Below are 22,792 nucleotides of genomic sequence, written 5' to 3'. Positions count from 1 at the left end.
TTAAACACTCGCATAGACAGCTTAACTAGACGAGAAGACGACGGTCACAGACAACTTAGAATCGGACTCACTGCATACTCCTCGGGCGTGACCTTCAACACATCGAACACGACGGCGTCAAAACTCTTCTTCAGCTCTGAAGATGCTCTATCACTGAGAGACTCTGAGCTGCTGCTCTTCTGTGTGGGGGAAAAAAAGAACAACAACAACAACAAAAAAAGTTAGACCACGTGGCTCTGCATGGAGAACAGATCAGGCTTTTCCAGGACAAATAGACATGTCCAGTTGTCTTTGAGCCCTGAATGATTTCTGCAGAATTACATTTTTAATGATTCAGGTGTTCTCCTGATGACTATATACAAAATAAAATGTGCTGCAGCATCTTTCATAATAACGAGCAAAGGTTGTAGATCGTACGCATCAAAGCATCCATTGTAAACCTTTGTCTGACATGAATGACTGAGGGTGGGATTATGTACATAACTTATTCGCTCTAGCCCTGTGCTTTGTGCATTTATTTGGATGATCCTTTATTCCTGGATGCTTAGGGAAAGTACTTTGTAAATTTAATGGACAATACATCATCTTATCTTATTATTTAACTCAAAAGAAGCGTATTAAAATGTGTCCATCGGTTAATGGACTTAAAAACCAAAAATAGTGGTTTCTCCTTGTTCTTTATGAACATGAATGGAACAAAAACATCTACTTTTTACCCTTATGACCTTTTAATCATCGACTAGAGCGAGGGTCTGCAAACTGTGGCTCAACCTGTGGCTCTTCGGTCTCCCCTCTGTGGCTCTTAATAACTTTTGCCAAATGTGATAAGGATTGAGCAATGTTTTAAAATCTATAGGTAATAAATGAATGCTGTCTTTTTAATAATGTAAGGAATATTTTTGTAGGGTACATTTTTTTCGGTCTTCTGATTGATATTACGTCTGTTTTTGGTGTCGTTTCTATGGAAAAAAAAACTTTAAGGTTGCATTAAAGAAAATGGATTACACTGCAAAAGGGAACTAAAAGTACATAATTTCTTCCAATGAGTGCATTTGCCTTCCAACTTAGCAGGTAAATAAGAATATCTGCCAAAGTAATGTGTATTTTGACCCGTAAAATAAGATAATTAGATATGCTGCACTTGAAATTAGATGATGGAAATGAGTTGTTCTTATTTTAAGTGCAAAAATCCATTTCCACTGGGAGATCATTTAAACTTGCTGCTCAAATCAAGGACAAATACAATCGTTTCAAGAAAATTTTATTTACATTTAGCTCCCTTTTTGCAGTGTAAGAATCCAATGCTTTTCTCTATTTAATAAGCCTATAAAATATTTTTTTCTCTTTTATTTAAAAATCTAAACATATTACTTGTAGTAAATACTGTAAAAACTGGTAATTAGGTTTTGGAGGCTCACTTAGCCTTTGTGGCTCTTAACAAATTCTTATTAGCTGGACAACAGACAAAAATGGCTCCTCGGGTTGTAAAGGTTACTGATCTCTGAACTAGAGCCAATCAAGTAAAAATGGGCTGAATCTTATCTCTTGCTGAACAATTGGTGCATCTTCAGCGACAGTAAGGAGTGAGTAAACTCTAAAAAGACATTCAGAGGAGCCTACAAGGAATTGCTCTGCAAAGGGAATGAGCTGAGCTGGAGCGGCGGTGGCGCCTCACCTCTGAGGCTGTTGCAGCAGTGTTGGAGAGGATTGATTGGCCATTAGGGAGGTCCATCATTCCCATACCATCGAGCTTTATCGCAGGAGACCATTCATTGCTCTCAGCTGCAGTAATGCCTGCTCGGCTTTCTGCACAGAAACACAAAGAGAACGCATTAAACTCAACATGTCATACAAAATCCTGATCGTTAGAGCCTTAAAAACTACATCACAGCAGCACCACCTAGTGGATGAAGTGGGTATACATCGCTATAGTGTTGTGAAATCATTACAGTGGGTCAGTCCATATACAGGGCCCTTAAAATGTATATGGTTTAATTGTGAGGAGGTTCAGCTGCCGTCCTGGGAGGCGTGCGTGTGCCATATGGACGTACACTTTCGCGGCCCGTCTTTACCACACTTGAGAACAACAGAACAGAAGGAGCTTAGGCTTGAGCATTAGTAAGAGATCTTATGCGTGGGGAGTTTGGAGATTGTTAGACCCACAGCACTAAACGGCTTAATCAGCCTGCTGCAGCGCTGCACAGCCGTCCTCTTCAAAGCGCATTTTAACGCAAAGCAGAGGGGAATGAGAAGCAGGAGCAGATCCCCGCCGCTTTCAATTTATAGCTGAGAGGAAAAAAGCTAAATTATCAAAATATGTTGAATATTTAGGTTAAAATAAGCTTCGAGGCTAGAATGAAATAAATAAAAATGACAAGTTTAACTTAATCAGTGAGCAAAGTACCGTTATTAATTCTTCCTTTTGGTTTTAAATATAAGCAGTCAGATTGATCATGTAACACGTTTTTTTTCCTAAATACTGTGATGCCACAAAAATGTGAACATCCCAACAGTTGGTTTTTAATCTATTGTTCTTTTTTTTTATAATTATCTATTTAGGTGATTCAAATTAATACGTTGAACCACACAAATATAACAAAACCAATACCAAAAAAATGGACATTACATTACATTAAAAAAAATGTTCTGACAAAAAATGATATCTGCTAAAAGTTTCTTTAATACAGAAATGTTTAGCAGTAAAGCAGTTCATGAAGCATAAAGATGAAGCATTTGCATGTTTACTTAATTTATCAGGTTGACACATCAGACTTATTAATTAATGATCTGAAGAAACATGTTGCCTTTTCTTGAAGAATCACAAATTCAACTTCACTACAGGCATAAATACGATCAAAAATCTGACCTAATAATCCAGTGACTGACATTTAACATGTTTGAATCTTTCAAGCCGATGTTCTTTCCATTAAATATCTTCAATCCGTTTCCGGCTTCGAGTCAGTGTACACCCATGCCGTTTTTAGCGCAGCAGTTTAAAGCGTGACGGCAGTACCAGCTCTGAATGTGGAAGCCCAGCGACTGCAGTCTGGAGCCATGTTGAAGATTATAACAGTGAAGCGACGCTGCTGTAACGGAGACTCTGTGTTAATGTGTTCAGCTGAGAGAAGAGCGGCGTGGCTGGGCGAAGCTGTGTAACTGGAGTGTCAGGTATTTCATTTAATGGAAACGATCATCAGAAGAGATCCTAAATTTTAGCATCGATTAATATCCATCGATCCTTTTCTCGACAACCTCAGAGTGCGTTTTCCCTCTTAAATGGATTGTGCTTTAAGGACCATTAGCGGTCTTCCACAGTTGCACGCCGGCCAACAGAAAGCAAACGGCATTAGATCACGTCAGCTTCCCTCCTTCAGCTGGAGAGCAGCGCATGATTGCACAGGAAGCAATCGCTCCCTTGTGTTTACAAGTCTGGAGTCTGCTGTTTATTAGATCTTATGTCTGTAATTACCTTTCTTACATCCTGCTCTAATACCTTATGAATGCTTTGTTCTGGCCGAGTTGTACTGAGACGGATCAATTTAGAGTTTTCCACACATCAAACATCGCAGTACGTGTAAATAGACATAACAGATTCTCTGAGCCATCCCTGAACCTTTTCTGTGCTTTTTTCTGTTACTACATAACTTTGTGCAAATGACACAAAACGTGGCCAAGTTGTGTATTTGAGGAATAGCAGTAATTATCCATGATTATTTTTCCAAGTCTTTGATATTCCTTTTAACCTACATAGAGCAACCCGTGTCCCTTTGGCATTATTTCGAGCCATTGCCTCAGATAAAACATAGAATTTACTCTCATGCCCCCGTTGACTTATATAAAAAAGTCTTAGATAAATAAATTTGATAAATTCACAGAAACATATGTTTTCCTGTGACTTTATCTAAAAAGGGCTGGCAGTTCAGAAAATTCTAATTTGTTACAAACTGTGAGGAAAAGAAAAATTAATGACGTCAATCAGAAAAGCAGAACTGTTAAAAACATATCGACGCACTGATATACGTCGGTGGAGCAATTTATTTACTGACTTTGCACAAGTAAAAAAAATCCTGATCAGAATCCTTTTACACACTCACCCTATATAAATGTTTATTTGCATGTAATTGGAAAAACATTTTACCTAAAGAGCGACTAAACCTCAGATCAACTCTTCTTGCAGACAAATTGTATAAACTGGGCCTTACGGGCACCATCTTTATGTCACTGTGCAAATCTTTTCATTTTCATGTAAACTTGTTTAATTATGTTTAATTATGTCCTAAAACCACCTGAGTGCTGACCCCTATGGGTGAAACATGGCTTCTGCAGTTGAATTTTCTTATTGGTTAAAATGGTAGAGGCCGTTACACGTCTACGCCACAGTTCTGAGTTCAGCTATAAAATAATGTCACTCAGAGACGCCACCGCCATGGCAGTCAGGAGTTGGAATCAGGAGCATTGAACGTTAGCCCATGTCAGCTATGATGCTGCTAACATCACTTTACCACTCAGAAACTGGACCAGTGATGCCCCCCACTGCCGCCAGCTTCAGTCGTCACTGAGTCAGTGCCTTACAACCTACAGCCTCGGGTCTCAGGACTTTTTACGTTTTTATGTTCTTGATGTCAGAACAGAAAGGCGGAATAAAGCTTTCAGCGTTTCTGCTCTAGCTTCATGGTACAGTTTGCTATTGGAGTTTAAACTTGGACCACGATAGACCCCATTATGTTTAAGTTGCAGAAGTGCAATTGTTGTACTTGAGTCGTTTGCATATGTTTTAGTGTAAGTTTAAGTTTAATGTGACTATGTGTTGTAATTGGCTCTGTATCCTGCCAGTCTTGGTTAGGTCTGTCTTGCAAAAGAGATCTTTTGATGAATAAATTAGTAAAAAAAAAAAAGATTATTATGATTATTATTATTAATAACCCAGCGGCTTAAACAGATAAGGCTCAGGCTTGTAGTGATGAGGAAGTGGTGAAAAATCTTCCATCTCAAAAAACTAACCTGTGGCAAAACCATCAGTCGCCCTGGTCACACCATGTTTCACCATGTGAAATGAAGCCAGCTGTCACTTTCCCTCCTCCTGACCACACCCCTTCTGTTCTTCCCCCACTTGGCCACGCCCCCTTGAGGGGAATTTTATATGCTTTTACATTAGGGTGAGTTGCATTTTAAGGAACATTAGTTGAATATGAACAGTGTTTTCAGAAAAAAAAAAGAGGAAAAATACATGTTGACAATATTTCTGTTGTCTTGTAACTGCACAAAATGAAAGTCAGGTTTACAAAAACTTGGCTTTAGCACAAAGATGTTATTATGGAAGACCAAACTGCACCTAAAAGCTGTTTTCTCAAGTATTACTAAAGATGGCGGCTAAAAATACTGTGAATGTACCAAGAGGACATTTGTCTAACTGCAGTGATTACCATATTACCTTAGAGGCAGAAAGGCACAACTATTTTAAGCAAAGCAGCACATTTACAAGAGAAGAAGAGCAGCCCATACCAACCAGATATGTGTCAGATGCGCATAGTGCCGGAGGAGCAGTTGCTTGTTGGTGTGTAATATCTCCTCTCCCTCGCTATAGGCTCCAGTCTTTCTCAGACCTCTGCTTCTGCAGCCTGTGTGAAAGTAAAAAGACACAAAAGAGAGAAGCTGAAGAGGGAAACAAAAGTAGCCAGGTTTGTTTTAAGAGGAAAAGCCACGCTGTGTGAACGGCAGCATTTAGCAAACACACAGCCCAGAAACTCCCAGCAACGCATCCGATCATCGCAGGCCCACGACGATCAACCTGATATTTCATCAGAGAGATGTCAGGTATTAAAACCTGGGGCAGAGTCGGCTCGCTATAAACTTCCCGTTGTGTTAGGAAGAGAAAAGCTAGGGTATGAGTGCACGGGCGTCTGCAACATCCAGCGCCGTAGCAGCATGACTGCATTAACTGTATGCCATTTTTCATCCTCAGCCATCTTCTCCCCACATGTTCAAAAGCCGTCAGTAGGTGGCTCACTAAACTCAGGGATTACAGCTCCTGTAATGAAATGAAAGCAATGTGGGCCTGCTGGAGAACTGACGCTGGCCTTTTAGACTTCACGCAGCGTCTCACATCTCCTTTTCATTGCGACCAATAGGAGATCAGAAGCGGATCACTGAAAGGATCAAAATGGATCCTGATCAAAGTCCTCTCTAGAGCTTCGTTGGCCAAATCAGAGGCGTCTCTTTCAGATATTCCATCTTCATAGAGAAAACACCGAATTCACGTCTTAGCTGGTGTGCACAACTGTTTAGTAGCAAGAAAACAGCCTTGAACTGTGCGTTAAGTCTCTGTGCCGTCACATGGCGCTGACCCGTCTGCCCTCCAGCTAACAGCAGGATTCTGCAGCAGCTGCCGCTCGTTTTCTGGAGTTGCTCTCAGCCGTCCTCCGACCCGTTTCTATGCAGCTTGCCATCGCCGATCAGGCATGGACAGGGGGAAGTGAAAGTAAGGATGGGGACGGTTCAACAATCAAATTGTCAGAAGTGACTCTTTGGAGATCTTTTTTCTTCCACAGCAGGCAGAAGGAAACGAGGCGAGCAGCCCTGAATCTCCAGAGGTTACGGCGGCTAATGCAGAGTAAGTTCTCTGTGAGCTGGATGGATGCCCGCTGGGAACACAAGACATCCCCTTTTGCATCAATCTCTCTTGTAGTGGTTTCACCTTTGTTTCATAGACATCAATATCGCAGCTGGAGAAATAAGTATGATGCAATTATTGTGCAACCCTAGACATTTTCCCTTTACATTTGACCATTTTTTAACCTTTAATATTTCTTATTCAGACACAATGTGCCATTCTTTTGGTAAAACTATGGTTTAAAAACAGGCATACTGTAAAATGTGTGACTGCAGAGAAAAAACAGATTATTGCTGCTGACTCTTAGCGCAACAATTTCACTATACCGAGACAAAAATCATTATTAGATTGCAATGTAACCACCCTGTCAGCCTTAGAGGTTCAAGGTGACCGTTCACACTGAGCCCGGTTCTGCTGGAGGTTTTCCTTCCCGTTAATGGGGAGTTTTTCTTCCCACTGTCGCTTCATGCTTGCTCAATATGAGGGATTGCTGCAAAGCCATGGACAATGCAGACGACTCTCCCTGTGGCTCTACGCTTCTCCAGGAGTGAATGCTGCTTGTCGGGACTTTGATGCAATCAACTGGTTTCCTTTTATAGGAAATTTTTGACCAATCTGTATAATCTGACCCAATCTGTATAATATGATTGAACTTGACTTTGTAAAGTGCCTTGAGATGACATGTTTCATGAATTGGCGCTATATAAATAAAATTGAAATAAATTGAAATCCTAAAGTATTGGATTCCATAATTACTATTACTATGATGTCTGGCTACAACCGGTAAAATGTGTGACTGCATAAAAAAAAAAAAAAACAGATTATTGCTGCTGACTCTTAGCGCAACAACTTCTGCATATTTCACTATACCGAGACAAAAATCATTATTAGATTGCAACGTAACCACACTGTCAGCCTTAGAGGTTCAAATCCTAAAGTATTGGATTCCATAATTACTATGATGTCTGGCTACAACCGGTAAGGAAACTAAATAAGAAATAAAATCAGGACTGTCCCTTTAAAAAGCTCACACCTAAAAAGACACTGGGGTTATGGCTTTACGCCTGCAATCATAACCAGCCCTCACGCCTGCTCTAAAGGTCCTTCCTTTGTCTAACATCCACACACCTGGCAGGAAGTCAGAGAGTTTTACATTTGGTGACATAAGTCCTCAGGCTGCGTCTTTCACGTCCTGAGGTTCAAAGTCCAGGGAATGTTAAGTGCTCAGCTGACAGAAGTTAAAGCCTGCCATGATAAGGATTCGGTTTGGGAAGCTGCCAAACGCCAACACCAGCTATGTCAAGGTTTTAGCATAACAAGCATGGCAAGCTGGGGGACTGGAGGACGAAGAAGAAAACCACCAGAGGAAGAGTGACAGAACGCAGAGCAATTCGAGTTGGGGCTTGTAGGGCGGCGATGTGTCATTAAGCTAAATGTGACTCACGGCGGATGCCTTGAATAACCCCCTATTCACATTCTAAGACATCACAAGCACATAAACTGCACTTCACACGCTCAAATACAGGCCCTGCTGCTGACAGGCACATTTAGCTGGTGAGTTGTTTTTTTTCTTTCCTTTTTAATGCCCCAATATGCAAGTGCGAGCATATTTGTGCAAGCAACACACCCCAGGTACTGCGACAACCATTTACACTTCTCTCTCTCTGGAGGCTCAGAAAAGCAGGTCTTCAACACCTCCTTTTAAAAAAAAAAATACCCAGTTCTCATCCTAAGTCTGTTTTCTTATTACTGCGACCTCGCTTTACAGAAAACTATGTTTCATTTGTACAGATTTAAAAAGTATATAGCATAATCACCCATCTGTGATTGAGTTTAATTAATTTCTCATGATGGTGTATTAATAGTAGGTTTTATGCATGTCTTTAGAAAGATATTTTGGGGGGAAAAAAAAGCTTGAAAGGAAGTAAGCCAGCACGAGGCAGCTAATAGTAGCGGAAAAGAGAGGACATCAGTAGAGCGCAGCAAAGGCCACTTAAAAAGCGGAGATTGGAAATTCTCCATCTGAAAAGGGAGGTCTGTGGCAATTTGTCCAGCAAGGACGAGGAATTTAAGAGAAATGATTTCAGAAAGCAGTAGTTAAATAACAAGCCGGCCCTTTCTCCAGGGATTTAAACGCACCAGGCGTGAGCAAATGGTGGTAAATGACAGCTGTAGATAACACTGTTAATTTAAAACAAACTAGAAATCTGGAAGCATTCTGGTAGACATCTTTATTTCCGCTCCGGTTCTGATCCGCACCGTTACCCTGCTGACCACTGGGGGCATCCCTGAGCAGCAGTCACCACAACCCTGGAGTTAGCCAACAGCAGTCGTTGCATAAAACCCAACAGCAGTGAAGGGAAGCAGCTTAAAGTCTCACTTGTCTACACATAATCGGTTCTTTATTGTTACTCACCAGGACTTAACGGCAGTACAGTAAGACTGTCAACGCCTTGTTTCTACGACACTATCCTTTTCAACTCTATAAGCTGTCTCCGGTTTTGTCACGATATGGCATTTAGTCCTGAAAAGTGGCTTCAGGCTCATGTTACACATGATGGTTAGAAGAGAGGGTCTAATGCTGATATGCTTTCTAGGGCAGGGTGATAAATTGATTAAAATGATTAATTAAAATTTACAAATTAGATGCAAATAGCATGCAATGCTGAATATATATGTTTAGGAAAATATGCTGTCAAAATATAAATAAAACATTTTTACCATAATATAAGGCACTTTAATTTACTCATTTTGTAAGTTAGTTTGAAGTTACACAACTGAAGTGAAGCCTGCTTTTAGCCCAATGTGTAAAACCACTACACTGCAAAAACGGAACTAAAAATAAGTAATATTTTCTTAAAATGAGTCCGTCCTTGATTTGAGCAGGTAAATAAGATGATCTGCCAATGGGATAAGATTTTTGCAATTAAAATAGGAACATCTCGTCTCCAGCATCTTATTTCAAGTGTAGGATTTATCTTATTTAAGGGGTCAAAATACTCATTCCATTGGCAGATAATATTATTTACCTGCTCAAATCTAGGACTAAAACACAAATTTCAAGAACATTTTACTTATTTTTAGATTCGTTTTTGCAGTGTAGCAGCAAACATTTAGTTATATTTTTATTGTTTACAACGGCAGGGCGGCCATCTTGTTTTACCAGCATGTTTCACAGCTTGTGTTTAGTTGCGCTTTGAATTCAGGTGAACTCCCAGATGAAATGCTTGACATAAAAGCAAGTGTTTAAAATTTAAATGCATTTTATTTTTGTTAAACAAAAAGGAGGAAGAAAAAAAAGTGTATTAAATCGGTTTGGTAGGATAAAATCGGAGTTTTTATTTTTAAGCCATATCGCGCCGGCCTAATGCAATCTTCAGATCATTTGGCTCAGGCACTGAGACAAAATTAGATGCTGCTGCAGCGTATTATCATGGGCAAACATGGAGGAGAATCGTTTGGAAACTAAATTATAAACGAACGTCCACAGTCCGCTATAGACAATGAAAAACTGACTGATTAGCTTTGGAGCCATACATTCAAGAATTATTAGCTTTCCTATCTAAAATATAACATTTGCACATGGAAGGTTTGTTTTACCACCCAACAGGCTTTAAATAAACAACTTGCAGCAATGCAGGAAACCACGTCGAGTTAGGTTACATAAAATTATGTGAAATAAAATCTGTGTATTTTCAATTATTAAAGTCAAGAGCATGACAAACAAATAATACATGATTCACAAAGTGTTGAGGCTCTGTTGATGAAGCTTCAGGGGGAAATGTTTCTAAAGCGTTCGGCTTTCTTATGTAAAACCATTTCTTGGTCATAACGCAATTCTTTTTGATGCAACTTTCTCAAAGCAGTCTTTATAATTTATCAATCAATGGTAACCATAATATAATTGTGGCACTGCTTGTCAGGTGGTTCTGAGAGTTAGGCTTTCGGGCCCAATGCTGCTCCACAGTGTGCACTAATTTTACTTTGCACATCCACCAAAAGTATTGGCTCACCAATCCAAATAATCAAAATCAGGTGTTCCAATCCGTTCCATGGCCACGGGTGTATAAAATCCAAGATCTAGGCATGCAGACTGTTGCTACAAACCTTTTTGGAAAAGAATGGGTCACTTTCAGGAGCTCAGTGAATTCTAGCGTGCCACAGAATCCTGACCTCAACCCCACAGAACACCTTTTGGATGGAGCAAGGTTGCTTTATGCTTGTTATGTGAAGAAATGAGACGTGTGGGCACAACATCTGCAGCTTTTATGCTTCGTGCAGCTCTTCCTCTGAAGTAGCACTTTTCGCCTAGACTCTAGAGGGCAGCGTTGCGCTCCCACACCAAGAATACTACAGCCTACAACATGTAGAAATAGAAAACTTTTTTTTTTTCCCCCTCAACATTTAAGCTTCTGACTTTCTTCAGGAGTGACAGTGATTTTTGTCCAGGAATTGTTAATCTGTTGATCACGGTGATCTTTTTGGGCCGAATCTTAAAGATGTCTACATTTATGAACCTCCGCCAGAAGAAGCGCTTGCTCGTCCGCCATGTTTTTTCGCACGGGACTGTCCGCCTAGTTAGAAATTCTCCCATGTGCGGGGAGCGGAAACTTTTAGCTACACGGAATGACGTAACATGGCCCCAGGGACCTTGCGGATGTGTCAAGCTTCAGAGCCACGACTCAGAACCAGGGCTTCTCGCCCAACATCAATGTATGACCTCACACATGCAAGAATGGTCAAAAATTCCCCAACACACTCCAGAATATTGTGGACAACCTTGCCAGAAGACTTTAAGCTCCTATAGCGAATGCAAAGGGTGAACCAATGTCATAATAACCCCCATGGATTAGGAGTGGGATGTCACTTAAGTTCATTTGCCAGTAAAGGCAGGTGAGCAAAGACTTTATGATGTATGTCTCCATCTCCTCATGATTCCAAGGACCCAACTGTGGGATTCTTTGAGCAGGACTGTGCGATCCTGAACAAATCTCAAGCTGTCAAAGGCTGTCTATAAAGGAGCTGGCATGTTTAGCATTCAGTGTGAGCAGAGTGGTTGTGACAGCCCTGCCAGTCGCAGTCTGCAGCACCACATTTGACACCTAACAGCCCGACGAGCCTCGTGTCTGAATCTGTGCCGACCGTGTGAGAGACTGCCACGAAGCGTCCTCCTCCGCGCTCGCAGATATGAGCAGTCATTTGGTGCCGGCGCGTTTCTCCGCTTTATGCTCGGGCCAACCGCTGCCGTTTCTGTGTATTGTTTAAGATACACTTTGGCGTTGCTTGGGAGATGGAGAGCTTGCCGCGGTTGAAAAAAAAACTGCCGCAATTGCACCAAAGTCAGGGAGTCAAAGTGGGTCAGTGTGCTGAGCTGAGTCGAGAAGGAAGTGACAGCCCATTAAGCTGAGAGCCCATCTTCTTCTCTTTAGAGCACACAGATACAAATAGCACGGACAGGGTCAAAGTCATAGCTTATCCACCCCCCCTCCCCTTTCTTTCTTTGACCAGGATTTTATAACGTGAAAAATTTGGCTACAGTGCATCCATCTCGTTAACCATCGTAGACCGAGTCAGGGATGCTCCAGGGTACTCCGTTGAAAACTACATACGTGGATCCTCATTAAGCTCCTAGGGCGGAGAAACGGTATTGATCCGCAACCACGAGGGGCCCGTGATGATCACACACACACACACAAACACACACACACACACACACGTGGGCTCACTAAGAGCACACAGACCCAGTAATGAACCGAGCGTCACAGCAGCTCGATATGGGATGCTTTCACTCAGCAGGTTAGCCATTCAAGCAGAGGTTGGTGGCACAGCCTGTGGCGTAGCTAATGTGTGTGTGTGTTTGAAACGCTGTGGGAATGTGCGTGTTGTTGTTGTTCAAGCAACACAACCAACAGCGCCATCACTTAACATGCCGGTGATGTTCTGACCCATCTGAAGGTCAACAAGAGGACAGGATCATAGGATATGTTACAGCTGCAGGACCCACGGGTACCACCGTCAGTGCGCCGCTCTGTCGTTTTAAGAGCAGTTTTCACTCGGCATTAAAGGCGTCCCGCTTTTAGCAGGGTCGGTCTTTCACCTGGTTTATAAGGAGACTATATGTATATATAAGAGAGATTTTTGTAAACATGTTTGTTCTGTGAAACGATAAGGCAGCGTTCAACTATTTTCAAATATTTACCTTCTGCATACCACGATGATGATGATCTGCATGCATGTGGACTTTCTGCCTGGCAACCAGGACAGAGGGTGGAGTCTTTGCTGAGAACCATTTATTTTCTTCAAACCAATGTCTGAAGAAAATAAATGCTATTAGATCTCTGGGAATGGTCATATAGAAACTTCTATATTTGGACTAATGTGTGCAAAAAACAACAACTCTTTGCTTAATTAAAACAAGCAAATCCAATCTATACCTTGTTTAACTGCTAGGTTAAACTATTATAAACCACTGAGAGCACATTATTTATTGTGCTGTTGTTTAAGCCCAATGGTTGCACATATAGATAGGGCTGCTGGACAATATCAAAATTTTACATATATTGAGATAAAAAAAACAACAGATATGAGATGAAACTATATTGTTTATATTGAGATGGTCCATGTTGCGTTATAATTTTACTTGTAGGTTATTATTCAGCCGTTTCTCACATATGTCTTCAGCTGCTTGTTAAACATGTGTCCATGAGACATTTGGGATCAAGCATTGATTCGATCCCTTTTTATAATGACTTTATGAAAAGAAAAACATATTGAGATAAATTGACATTCAGCCTAAAAATATCAATATCATGTTCCTTAATCATAACTATTGTCTTCTTGTGCTGCGATGTCCAGGTATTAATGTCATGATATGTTCATTGCACTGAGTATGACTTAATTATGATTTAATTCATTTCCATTTGTTCTGATCAAATAACTTTTTTACCAGTTCTATAAATGAAATGTACATTTTATCTGACTGTGCTTTTATTTTCTTCGCAGTCACTGCTTTATGAATCTCTGCTGTTTCCTCGTCATCATGAACACAACTGTCCCTCCGCCTACAGTCACCGCCGTTTACTATAAATGTCGCTACAGTGTTTCTCTTTGTATGAACTTGTTCGGCTCATTAGTCTTTCCCTGTTTGTTTTCATCTGCTGGAAAAAGCGCTTTGTGTTGCCCTCGCTGGTTGTGAAAAGGGTCACGCCGAATAATAACGGACCGAGATGGATAGCTTTTGTAATTTGTCTTAATTAAACTCTTAATTGTGTGAACACAGAAAACACAGACTACAAATATTTCTTACCATTTATCTAAAACTACAGCGGGCTGTGTTAGCTGAACTCTTCAAATATTTAAAAAAAAAAGCTTGAAAATGCACTGAAAAAAAAAAAAAAATTCCAGCTTTTCAACCGGTCTTTTCTTATAAAATGTGTGTTTTAAATTACAATAAGTGGTTTGTGTGAGGAATTCCAGTATTTTGCGAAGGAAAACTACATATGCATCTACATGTAACTACTCTTAAATATGAATGCAGCCATTAGAAGAGTACACGCAGCAGCGTCGGTGGGTTTTACTCGTTGTCGGGGGCCATGTACATATTCAGTACATAATCTGGAGCCGTCCTGTGCACTAACTAGTCAAGGCGGTCAGGCTTCAGATCCGGCTGCACAATAGGTCGCAAATGTAACGTCATCGGCGTATCCCACGAGCGGCCAAAAATCCATCCTGCAGAAAAAAGCTGGAATTAAAGTAAACGTGAGCTAATAATATAAAAAGGGTTAATTCACGCTGTGTAGACTGGTAGCCGTGTGCCGATACTAGTTCTCTACGTTTTTTATGCTTTAAGCAGTTATTAGGATGTCCTGGTAAACTCATTCAGAAACTGAATTATCAGCCGCAGGAGTTGATTCATCCCCAACATGGCAGCCGAAGCAGGATGCCTAGAAAAACCTGGTGGGCTGTTGGCGCGGCCCCCCCCCCATGTACGGAGACCTGCAGGTCCTTAACACAGGCGATCTTTGACATTTGCTGCTCAAATCCCCTTTTTTCTGTGCCCATTTCCTGTCTGGTTACTGTTAGTAAATGCCCCAAGGGCCTCAAAGATATACAAAAATTAATGTATTAATAAATATGCAACTGGAATAGAAAATGCTCTTGGTTTTTTTGACCGAGCAGAACGGATGACTCGCTATCTGGGCTGCAAGTTTGCAATGAACCCAAAGGCTTAAGTGCTCGCATGTTTTCCACGTATCGCGCAGCCATGATCAGAATAGCCTTTTATAAAGACTTAAGGAACATTCCTACCAAACATTTATAGGTCGTTCCCCTCGTCTCTTATCTCTGCACCACTCTAGATGCCCAGTATACCAAGTGACTATATTAATAAATAAAAATAAGGCACATGCAACTGGAGCTAAATAAGTAAAGCAGTAATGCAGCAGCAGCCTGCACTGAAAGGCGTTAGCGTGGTTCTTTTTAGAGACACCGGCCTTCCTCCCTCTTTACCCTGCATCCGAGGAGCATCCTAATGCGTCGCTAATTGGAGGCCAGGCTCTACAGCCACGCCGCCCGGGCCCGTCCCTTCCTCTTGACACGTCCCCGCTGCGACAAGAGTCACTTGGTATGTACAGTCACACACCTAAGCAACACCTTCAATCAACACCTCCGTGCAGCCCGGCTGCAATCTACAGCTCAGAGGAGCCTTTCAAGTGAATTAAAGCATAAAAAAAAAATAAAAATAAAAAAAAACGGCGGTCTCATGTTTTCAAAAAATAATATCCGTTTATCCATAAAACGAGCCTGAAAGGACGGCACAGAGCCAAGCTGCAGAGAAGTGGCATGGTGCGGACCCTCAGAGCAGAAGGCTGTGACGTGTGGGACTGCTTTACAGCATGTGTGTGTGTGTGTGTGTGTGTGTGTGCTTCAGCTTGATTTGTGGCCCAAATGGGAGCAGGCAGCCAGCCCAGCCCAAGTTCAACCCCACCGCTGAGGCCTGGGCGACCTGAGCATGTTGACAGATGAGTGCGTGAGGGGAGGTGGAGTGTGTGTGTGTGTGTGTGTGTGTGTGTGTGGGGGGGTTAGAAAGAGAGGGGGAGGAAGTGGAGGAAGTGCGATGCTGGCAGCGGCACCGTTGTTTGTGGTCATTCCTTGCACGGACTGTTAACAAGGAAAGGGCAGGCGAACAATGCGGGGCAACAGAGCAGTCAGTCAGAGCGGTAATGTTTAGAGGAAACTGATAGCATCTCTATGTCTTCCTCTATGAGCCCCGGAGGACGGGCACGAGGGCCGACAGTCATCTGGAAGGGACTTGAGCGAGCCTCCTTTCAGCAAAAGTTAATGTTCTGTGAGAGAGAAAAATGTTTTGAAAAGGGGTCGACATTCTGTTCTTAAATTCCTGCTTAAATATTTAAACAAGAAAAAAAAAAAAAAAAAAAACACATACAGGGAGAGGCAAATTCTCCTGCCTGAAATACGGATCCGTCGCTAATCATCGTTTTTTTAGCTCACCTTCCAACGGAGGCCCCCCATCTTGTCATCACCTTAATATCATCACACCGTAGGCGTTTATTATGCGATAGACCAACATAAAAGTGAAACTCAAGGAACAAGAGTAAATATGTATTCAGCTCACTTTACTCTGTTACCATGAATTAAAACTCAGGCCCAACAACTGCTCTCAAAAAAGCCAAACAAAGTTAAAACAATAAATAAATAAAGTCCCTGTGTGGACATTTAATCCCAGCAGAAATCCAGCGGTTCTGTGAAGACCTCAGCAGTTTTTTTTTTTTTTAGAGAACATTAGTGAACGTACAGCACCATGAAGAGCGAGGAGAAAAGCAGAGCGGTCAGGGAGGAGTTTAGAGCAGGAACAGCTTAGAAGACGAGAGCCTTCAGCATCTCAGAGCTCTGTTCAGTCAATCACTTAACACAAAGAGTTTGACGACAACAACAACAACAAAAGCTACCAAAGCATGACCGTCGATGTGAATCGACCAAACGAGGAGAGCATGATCTGAAAAGGAGCTCTGGAGGAGCTGCAGAGATCCACTGCTCACGTGGAAGAAAACCAGCTTTGTTTTCTTCCTCCCAACAACGGCAGGGCGCTCTGCTAACATGTAGGAGGAGGAGCTCTGGTCAGGCGAGACTCACACACCGTGGTGACAACCGCATCATGGCTGACTCAACGGGGCTGAATACAAATGTATGCCACACTTTTCAGATTCCATGGGTAAAGGTCCAGAAATCACACATCATTTCTTCTTACACTTCATAATCAAATGTTTATTTTTGCTGGTTCTTGACAAAGAAAAAAAAATCATAAGAAATTCCATGTCCCCTGGGTGGGAAGGTGGTTTCGGGTCCGTTAAAAACCCACAAATAGTCAACGTTTGATGGAAGAACGAAGCTTGAAACTGGAGTTTCTGGATTTCGATTGCATCAATGGACAACCTGGACGTCTTTAGCTCGCTTTTAGAACCGTAAACTAGTAGTAAAGAACAGCTACTGCCATGACTTCATAAGCGCATTATGAAAACAGGTTGGAATAATCAAACTGGACGACCCATCAAAGATGCCCTTATCAGCACCATCCTTCATGCTGCTAATAGCCAGATCACCATACACTGCAGGTTCTCATCCTCCCCAGCCCCTGTGGTCCTACGGGCTGTCATATGGCTCTAATAAATATGAAGCAGCTGCTCCTACAGCTGACGGAAACAGCGCCTGTAACCCGCCGGATGCCACAGCAGCGAGAGCACAGACAGGGGGCGCTGAGACGACGCTTTGAGGCGAGTTTATGTACAAACGCAGCCCAGAGCGTAAAAAAAAAAATCCCCCAGATTCCCAGCTTTCTGTTGACATTTCCGTCTTAGCAAAGTGTTAACACACTTCAAAGGGAGCTAAAAAGTCTGCTTCTGGGTCCGGCACACCGAATATCAACACGCGCCTGGTCAGATAAACAGCCACACGCTGCAGCTTCACCTGGTTAAAACATACGCTCATCGGATAAGTGAAAGTCGCTTCCCGGCCCAGACGTCCCACAACAAGACGAACGGCCGCAGCCTTCAGGACCGCAGCACTGCTCCTAATCAGATTAGAATGCAGCTACTTAAAATGTCATTATTCAGGTGAATCAGGCCACACCAGGACATTTCTAAGCGATTAAAAAGAATAACTTCACATAAAAATGTAAAGTTTTACTTAGTGTCCAAACCTGGTTTGAGCTTCTCTCACGTCTCAGCTTCTCGTGCACGTTCATCCGTGCCGCTGGTTCAGGTCGTTACGTTTCCTGCCACGAAAAATGTGATTTACTTTCCGTTGATGGAAGCACAGATTTTCCCAGGACTGGATTCCCTCTGGGCTTTAGACTGAGAGCTTTTGACTTAACAGAAAAGTGCGTGCTGCAACCTGACAGACTGCACCATTGTGTGAAAGAGAGATAAAAAAAATGAAAAAAAAATACAATCTCCCACAATCCCACATGAACAATGCCACTTCCAGACATGACAACCCAGGAATTATCCAGCCGGAAACCTGACAAACCCTGGATGTGTAAGCTTGATCCTATCGCACAAAAGGACAGAGCTGCTTTAGGTCTCTGAGACGCGAGTTTCAAATGATCGCGGCACAATGCAGCCGCTTTGCGTGCGACGCAGCCTTTCAGAGGCTGATCTTAAGTGTAAACTTAGAGTCACGGTTTCATGGGCTACGGAGGACTGGAGAACATAAGGAAGGAAAGCAGAAGAAAGCTCAACGGGATTTCTCTTTATACACAGAACAAATATCGCTTCTTCAAAACAACCAGAAACTCCCGCTGTTGGCTCATGATGAGCCATCTTTGCTCTTAAATTAAGATGCTCCACCCAAAGCCGGTGAGCAAAAGCTGGATTATTCATGCCTACTGAGCTTTTCACACATTTTATTGGATGATAGGAAAATGATGGCTCCAAATTTGATTAATTGCAACCAGTGAGCCTCAGAAGTAGCCTAATTACTAAGGAGGGTATAAATCCAGATGTTCCTTGATGGCCTCAGAGGTTTGCTAGAGAACATTAGTGAACAAAAAGCATCATGAGGACCAAGGAACACAGAAGACCGGTCAGGGAGAAAGTTGTGTTGACCTTTAAACAGGGTGCTTGCTCTTTTTCCAAATTAAAATTCCAGACTTTTTCCAGACTTTTTTAAAACTGATTTTTTTTCCCCAAGACCTTAACTTTATGTACTTATATACTTGTGTGCCTACTGCCTACTTCGTTGGTTGAGATTGTACAAACTGTTTATTAGAAATGTTAATTTTTATAGGCTAGTATTCAATGAACAAATGCATTATTGACAGTAAATTATGCTTTTACTGATGAAAACGTTTCAAAACATGAAAATCACAAGTACATGAATTTCACATCAAACAAGTGTTTGATTCCATTAGGCTAATACAGTACGTGACCAGTTAGTAAAATTATAGTTTTATAGCCTACCTTCCTATTTCTCATTTCACAATGCCTTTGAGCATACTGTAAAATTCTACCATACATTTTTTTCCCCCATACTTTATTAAGACTTTCACACAAAATTCAAGACTTTTCAAGGTCTGGAAAACAGTGTTTCAAAATTCCATACTTATTAAGACTTTCAAGACTTGCGCAGGCACCCTGTTTAAAGCAGGGTTGGGTTCTAAAAAAAAAAAAAATTATGCATCCCAACATCTCACAGAGCTCTGTTCAATCCATCATGGCACAGCTACCAAAAAAAAACAACAACCAAGAAACGAGCGTCCGCCCTGCAGGCTGCGTACGGATCGATCTGAGAAGCAACCAGGAAGGCCGTGGAGACTTTGGAGGAACTAACAATAGTCAAGTTGTGCATTTTCACACGTCTTCTGGTACAAGGACGGAGATGCTGCACAGAGCTGAGAGGAGGCGCTAAATGGAGGACAACACAGAGAATTTGGTTTGGTAGTTCACTTCCTGGCAGTAATATGACCATAAAAGATACAGCCAGCGGTGCAACAGATGCATGTTTGTGAGTTAGATTGGCCAGTCAAAGTCCAAATATCAACGCAATTGAGAATCTATGGCATGACTTAAAAACACAAAACATGTTCAGCCACTCTCTATCTAAACTCTATGAGCTTGAAGTCATACTGCAAAAGAGCTCCAGGAATCGGCTAAAGGGGGATAAATATAAATGCATGCCGCACTTTTCAGATTTTTATTTGTAAAGACTTTTTAAACAGATGGCACCACTTTTTTTTTTTTTTTTTACCAGATCACCATTATATGCTACTTTGCGTTGGTCTAACGCATAAAAACCCAGTAAAACTTGCAATTTTAAGACGCAACACATGAAAAGTCCAAGGGGGGCGTGAATACTTTTGCAAAGCGACGCGTGGAGAGGCAGTATTTTCCGAAAGATAAAAACAAAGAACTTTCAGCGTCTGCTTTTGACCCAGAATTCAAGTGGCTTTGAAGTTGCTTAACTGAGCAAGACTGAGATAACAGGGTGCCCACGCAGCCACACACACACACACACACACACACACACACACACACACACACACACACACGCCTCACTTCCCCTAACATAGCACTGCCCTGGTTCCACCAGTAAGAAAAGAAAGAAAGTAAACATGAAGTCAGCGCTGCTAAGAAGGTAAAGCAGAGAGCCAGTGAAGATGAGAAAAGTCTCTGATCAGAGCAGAGAAACGAGACCAGGGGCCACAACTTCACCCGTACCGCCACTCAGAACCCCGTCAACAACCCATGAACAACGCACACCGACACACAGCGAGCTGATCGGCCCGAAAGCTCAGTAGGTCAGATGTCCCACAGGGGGAATAAAGCGTGACAGCGCCACACGCACACACCAATGATCTGAAGGGTGAACCGAGACGCACGAGGACAAGAAACGCTGAAAGTCTTCCTCAAACGTGTCTGCGTGTGCTGCAGGAGGGAGGGAGGGAGGAAGGAGACGAGACGGACAGAGACGGGAAGATCTGCTGGGATTCTTCCATATCTGGTGCTGACCGCCCTCGCTTACTAATATGGAGGAGTTACAATTCCCATCAGATAGCTGCAGGCCACGGCCGACTCTTTCATCTTCGTCTGCGAGCGCCGAACAATGTCCCGCAGTGTGCCTCCTCCAGTCAGGGCGCCGCCGCGCGTCTCAGAGATAAAGGGAGAAGGCGAGTCTGCCTCGAAGTAGAAGAAGAGGAAGAGCAACAGCTGAGACTGGAGAAACAGCTGTATCCTTTCAATCCCACCCCCCCCTGCTCTTCTTCAGCCCCTCATACAGCCTTGCCCTGATCCTCCTCTCCCACAGAGCAGCGTGACCACAGGCCTGCTTTTCCACACAAACCCCCGTACGCAGCACTGGCGTCCCCTCGGAGAACAGGAGCGTTGTGCTGCTTAACATTCATCTTTTGCCTATAAATAGCAGAGACAACCCTGACCAGCAGCAATGTCACCTTTGTCGTCCCTTTTTTCACCAAATCCCATCGACCCAGACAACTTTGGCTCGGCTCGCCCTGCAGTTTTCAAACGCAACTTTTCCTTCCCTTTCACAATAAACATGAGATCACTCTTGTTTATGATTATTTATTTTTTTATTATTATATTCAAACAAAACGTGAAAGAAAGGATGCAAGACTTCTCTTTAAAACGTGTGCATCCGGTGACTCGATGCCCCCCACAGACAGCTGATGAATGTCGAGCGTGCCGCTGCAGGCACGTGCGAACAGGTCATTCATGTGACGGATTCATCCGTTTTAGCTTTCGTCCACTGTTAAATATATCGGATCTAAAGACAAATATAATAATATCAGGTTTTAGAAATATAATGTGGCGTTTAAAATCCTTCTTGAAGGGAAAATGCCTTCCTTCACAAATAGACTGTAGTTAACCAGACGGGTTTTTTGGTTCGGCTCCACTGGGTAAATCCAGGCCAGGTTATTGCCTGCTCTGCACAATCCTGACATCATGACATATCAAACCATAAAATGATCTAAAGAAACCTAAGAACACATAAGAAACAATCTCACTGACGTCTCTATATCCGGAAACATATTTCTGATGCGTGAAATGATCCAAATGACGCCCCATATTTATGACTTTTTATAATAGCAAATGGTTTGCCTTTAAATCACAGAAAATAATCTTTACTCGCAAATATATAAAATTAATCTCAAAATCTGAAGTTTTACTTCTGAAGATTTACTCCTCCCTGGCAAATAATTGACTTTCTTTAATCTGCACTGGCCCTAATACAATTTGTTATGAGAATAAAGTGATAATATACTTGATGGCAGTTGTCGCCCAGGGTGGCACCCTCAGGGGTCAAGAACGTTTTCTATATAGAGCCCAGTTGACCTGGGTAGCAAAAATACACAAAACTGCTTTTTGCATTTGATCAGGTTCTTTTTGTCGGCTCTTAAAATGTGACAGAAACATTAAAGTGTGACAGAAACTTTCTCAGAGAACAAGGAACGATCGATGGTCGTAGCAAAGACAGACGGCTGAAGAGGTAAACGGGGTGAGAAGGATCACGGCGAACTAGAGGTGCACCAATCAGGCCTTTTCTGGTTTTCTCTGAGGTCTTAACAGCAAATTTACAACCTGCAAGGATTATAACACATGAAAGATAAAAAGATGCCCTTCAGATCCTCTCATAGAGGTAGGAGTTTTAAATTGAATTGTAAAAAAATAAATAGAGACTTACAAGGTTCTATCCATCCCTCTATCAAAGCATTTATCCATGAACTTTATCTGATTTTTAATCAACCACTTAAGAGACGACATAAAAGTTCAACTCACCCATTAGATTTGATGCATTTAATGTAAAGGGGGGAATTCAGATTTATTGTTACTTCGTCTGCTACTCGGTTTGAGAAGGTCAAGGGAAAGCAGGCTGATTGTGAGATGGGGGGGGGATTAATTGCTGGATCCTTGCAGAGAACCGGCTGGATCCTATTGGTTAACGTGTGCAAGGAAGCAAAAAAGGAGGAGAGAACAGAGAGCTGAAGCAACGTCTGCGTGTGATCTATTGTCTTTGGCTGCAGAGCAGCAGCCCCCCCGCCGGAGTTCAGCAGTTTCCATGACATAGCCGGGGCACGGCTCCAACGCGAGCCAAAGCGTTCAGAGACGGATAGATGGGGCCACACGCCGTGAGGCCGGAGAGGAGCCGTCG

General features: G+C 42.3%; 1 protein-coding gene across 8 annotated transcripts in view; it reads right to left on the bottom strand.

Moving 5' to 3' along the window:
• The window catches only part of ralgps2 (Ral GEF with PH domain and SH3 binding motif 2), a 109,487-nt gene that overhangs the window by 76,017 nt on the left and 10,678 nt on the right, over window positions 1-22,792 (bottom strand). For 7 of the 8 annotated variants that reach the window (XM_036141410.1, XM_036141413.1, XM_036141414.1 and 4 more), the window contains exons 2-4: window positions 5,507-5,618; window positions 1,676-1,806; window positions 72-179 (exon numbers count right to left, since the gene is read on the bottom strand). In XM_036141410.1, coding sequence (XP_035997303.1) covers window positions 72-179; window positions 1,676-1,741 — 174 coding nt within the window. In that variant the 5' untranslated portion in view covers window positions 1,742-1,806; window positions 5,507-5,618. Of the gene's footprint in view, window positions 1-71; window positions 180-1,675; window positions 1,807-5,502; window positions 5,619-22,792 lie in introns of all 8 variants that reach the window. The other variant, XM_036141412.1, reaches the window with a different exon arrangement.

The sequence above is a fragment of the Fundulus heteroclitus genome, chromosome 9, assembly GCF_011125445.2.
Source record: "Fundulus heteroclitus isolate FHET01 chromosome 9, MU-UCD_Fhet_4.1, whole genome shotgun sequence".
Classification (NCBI taxonomy): Eukaryota; Metazoa; Chordata; class Actinopteri; order Cyprinodontiformes; family Fundulidae; genus Fundulus; species Fundulus heteroclitus.
This window is presented reverse-complemented; position numbering and strand designations above follow the sequence as displayed.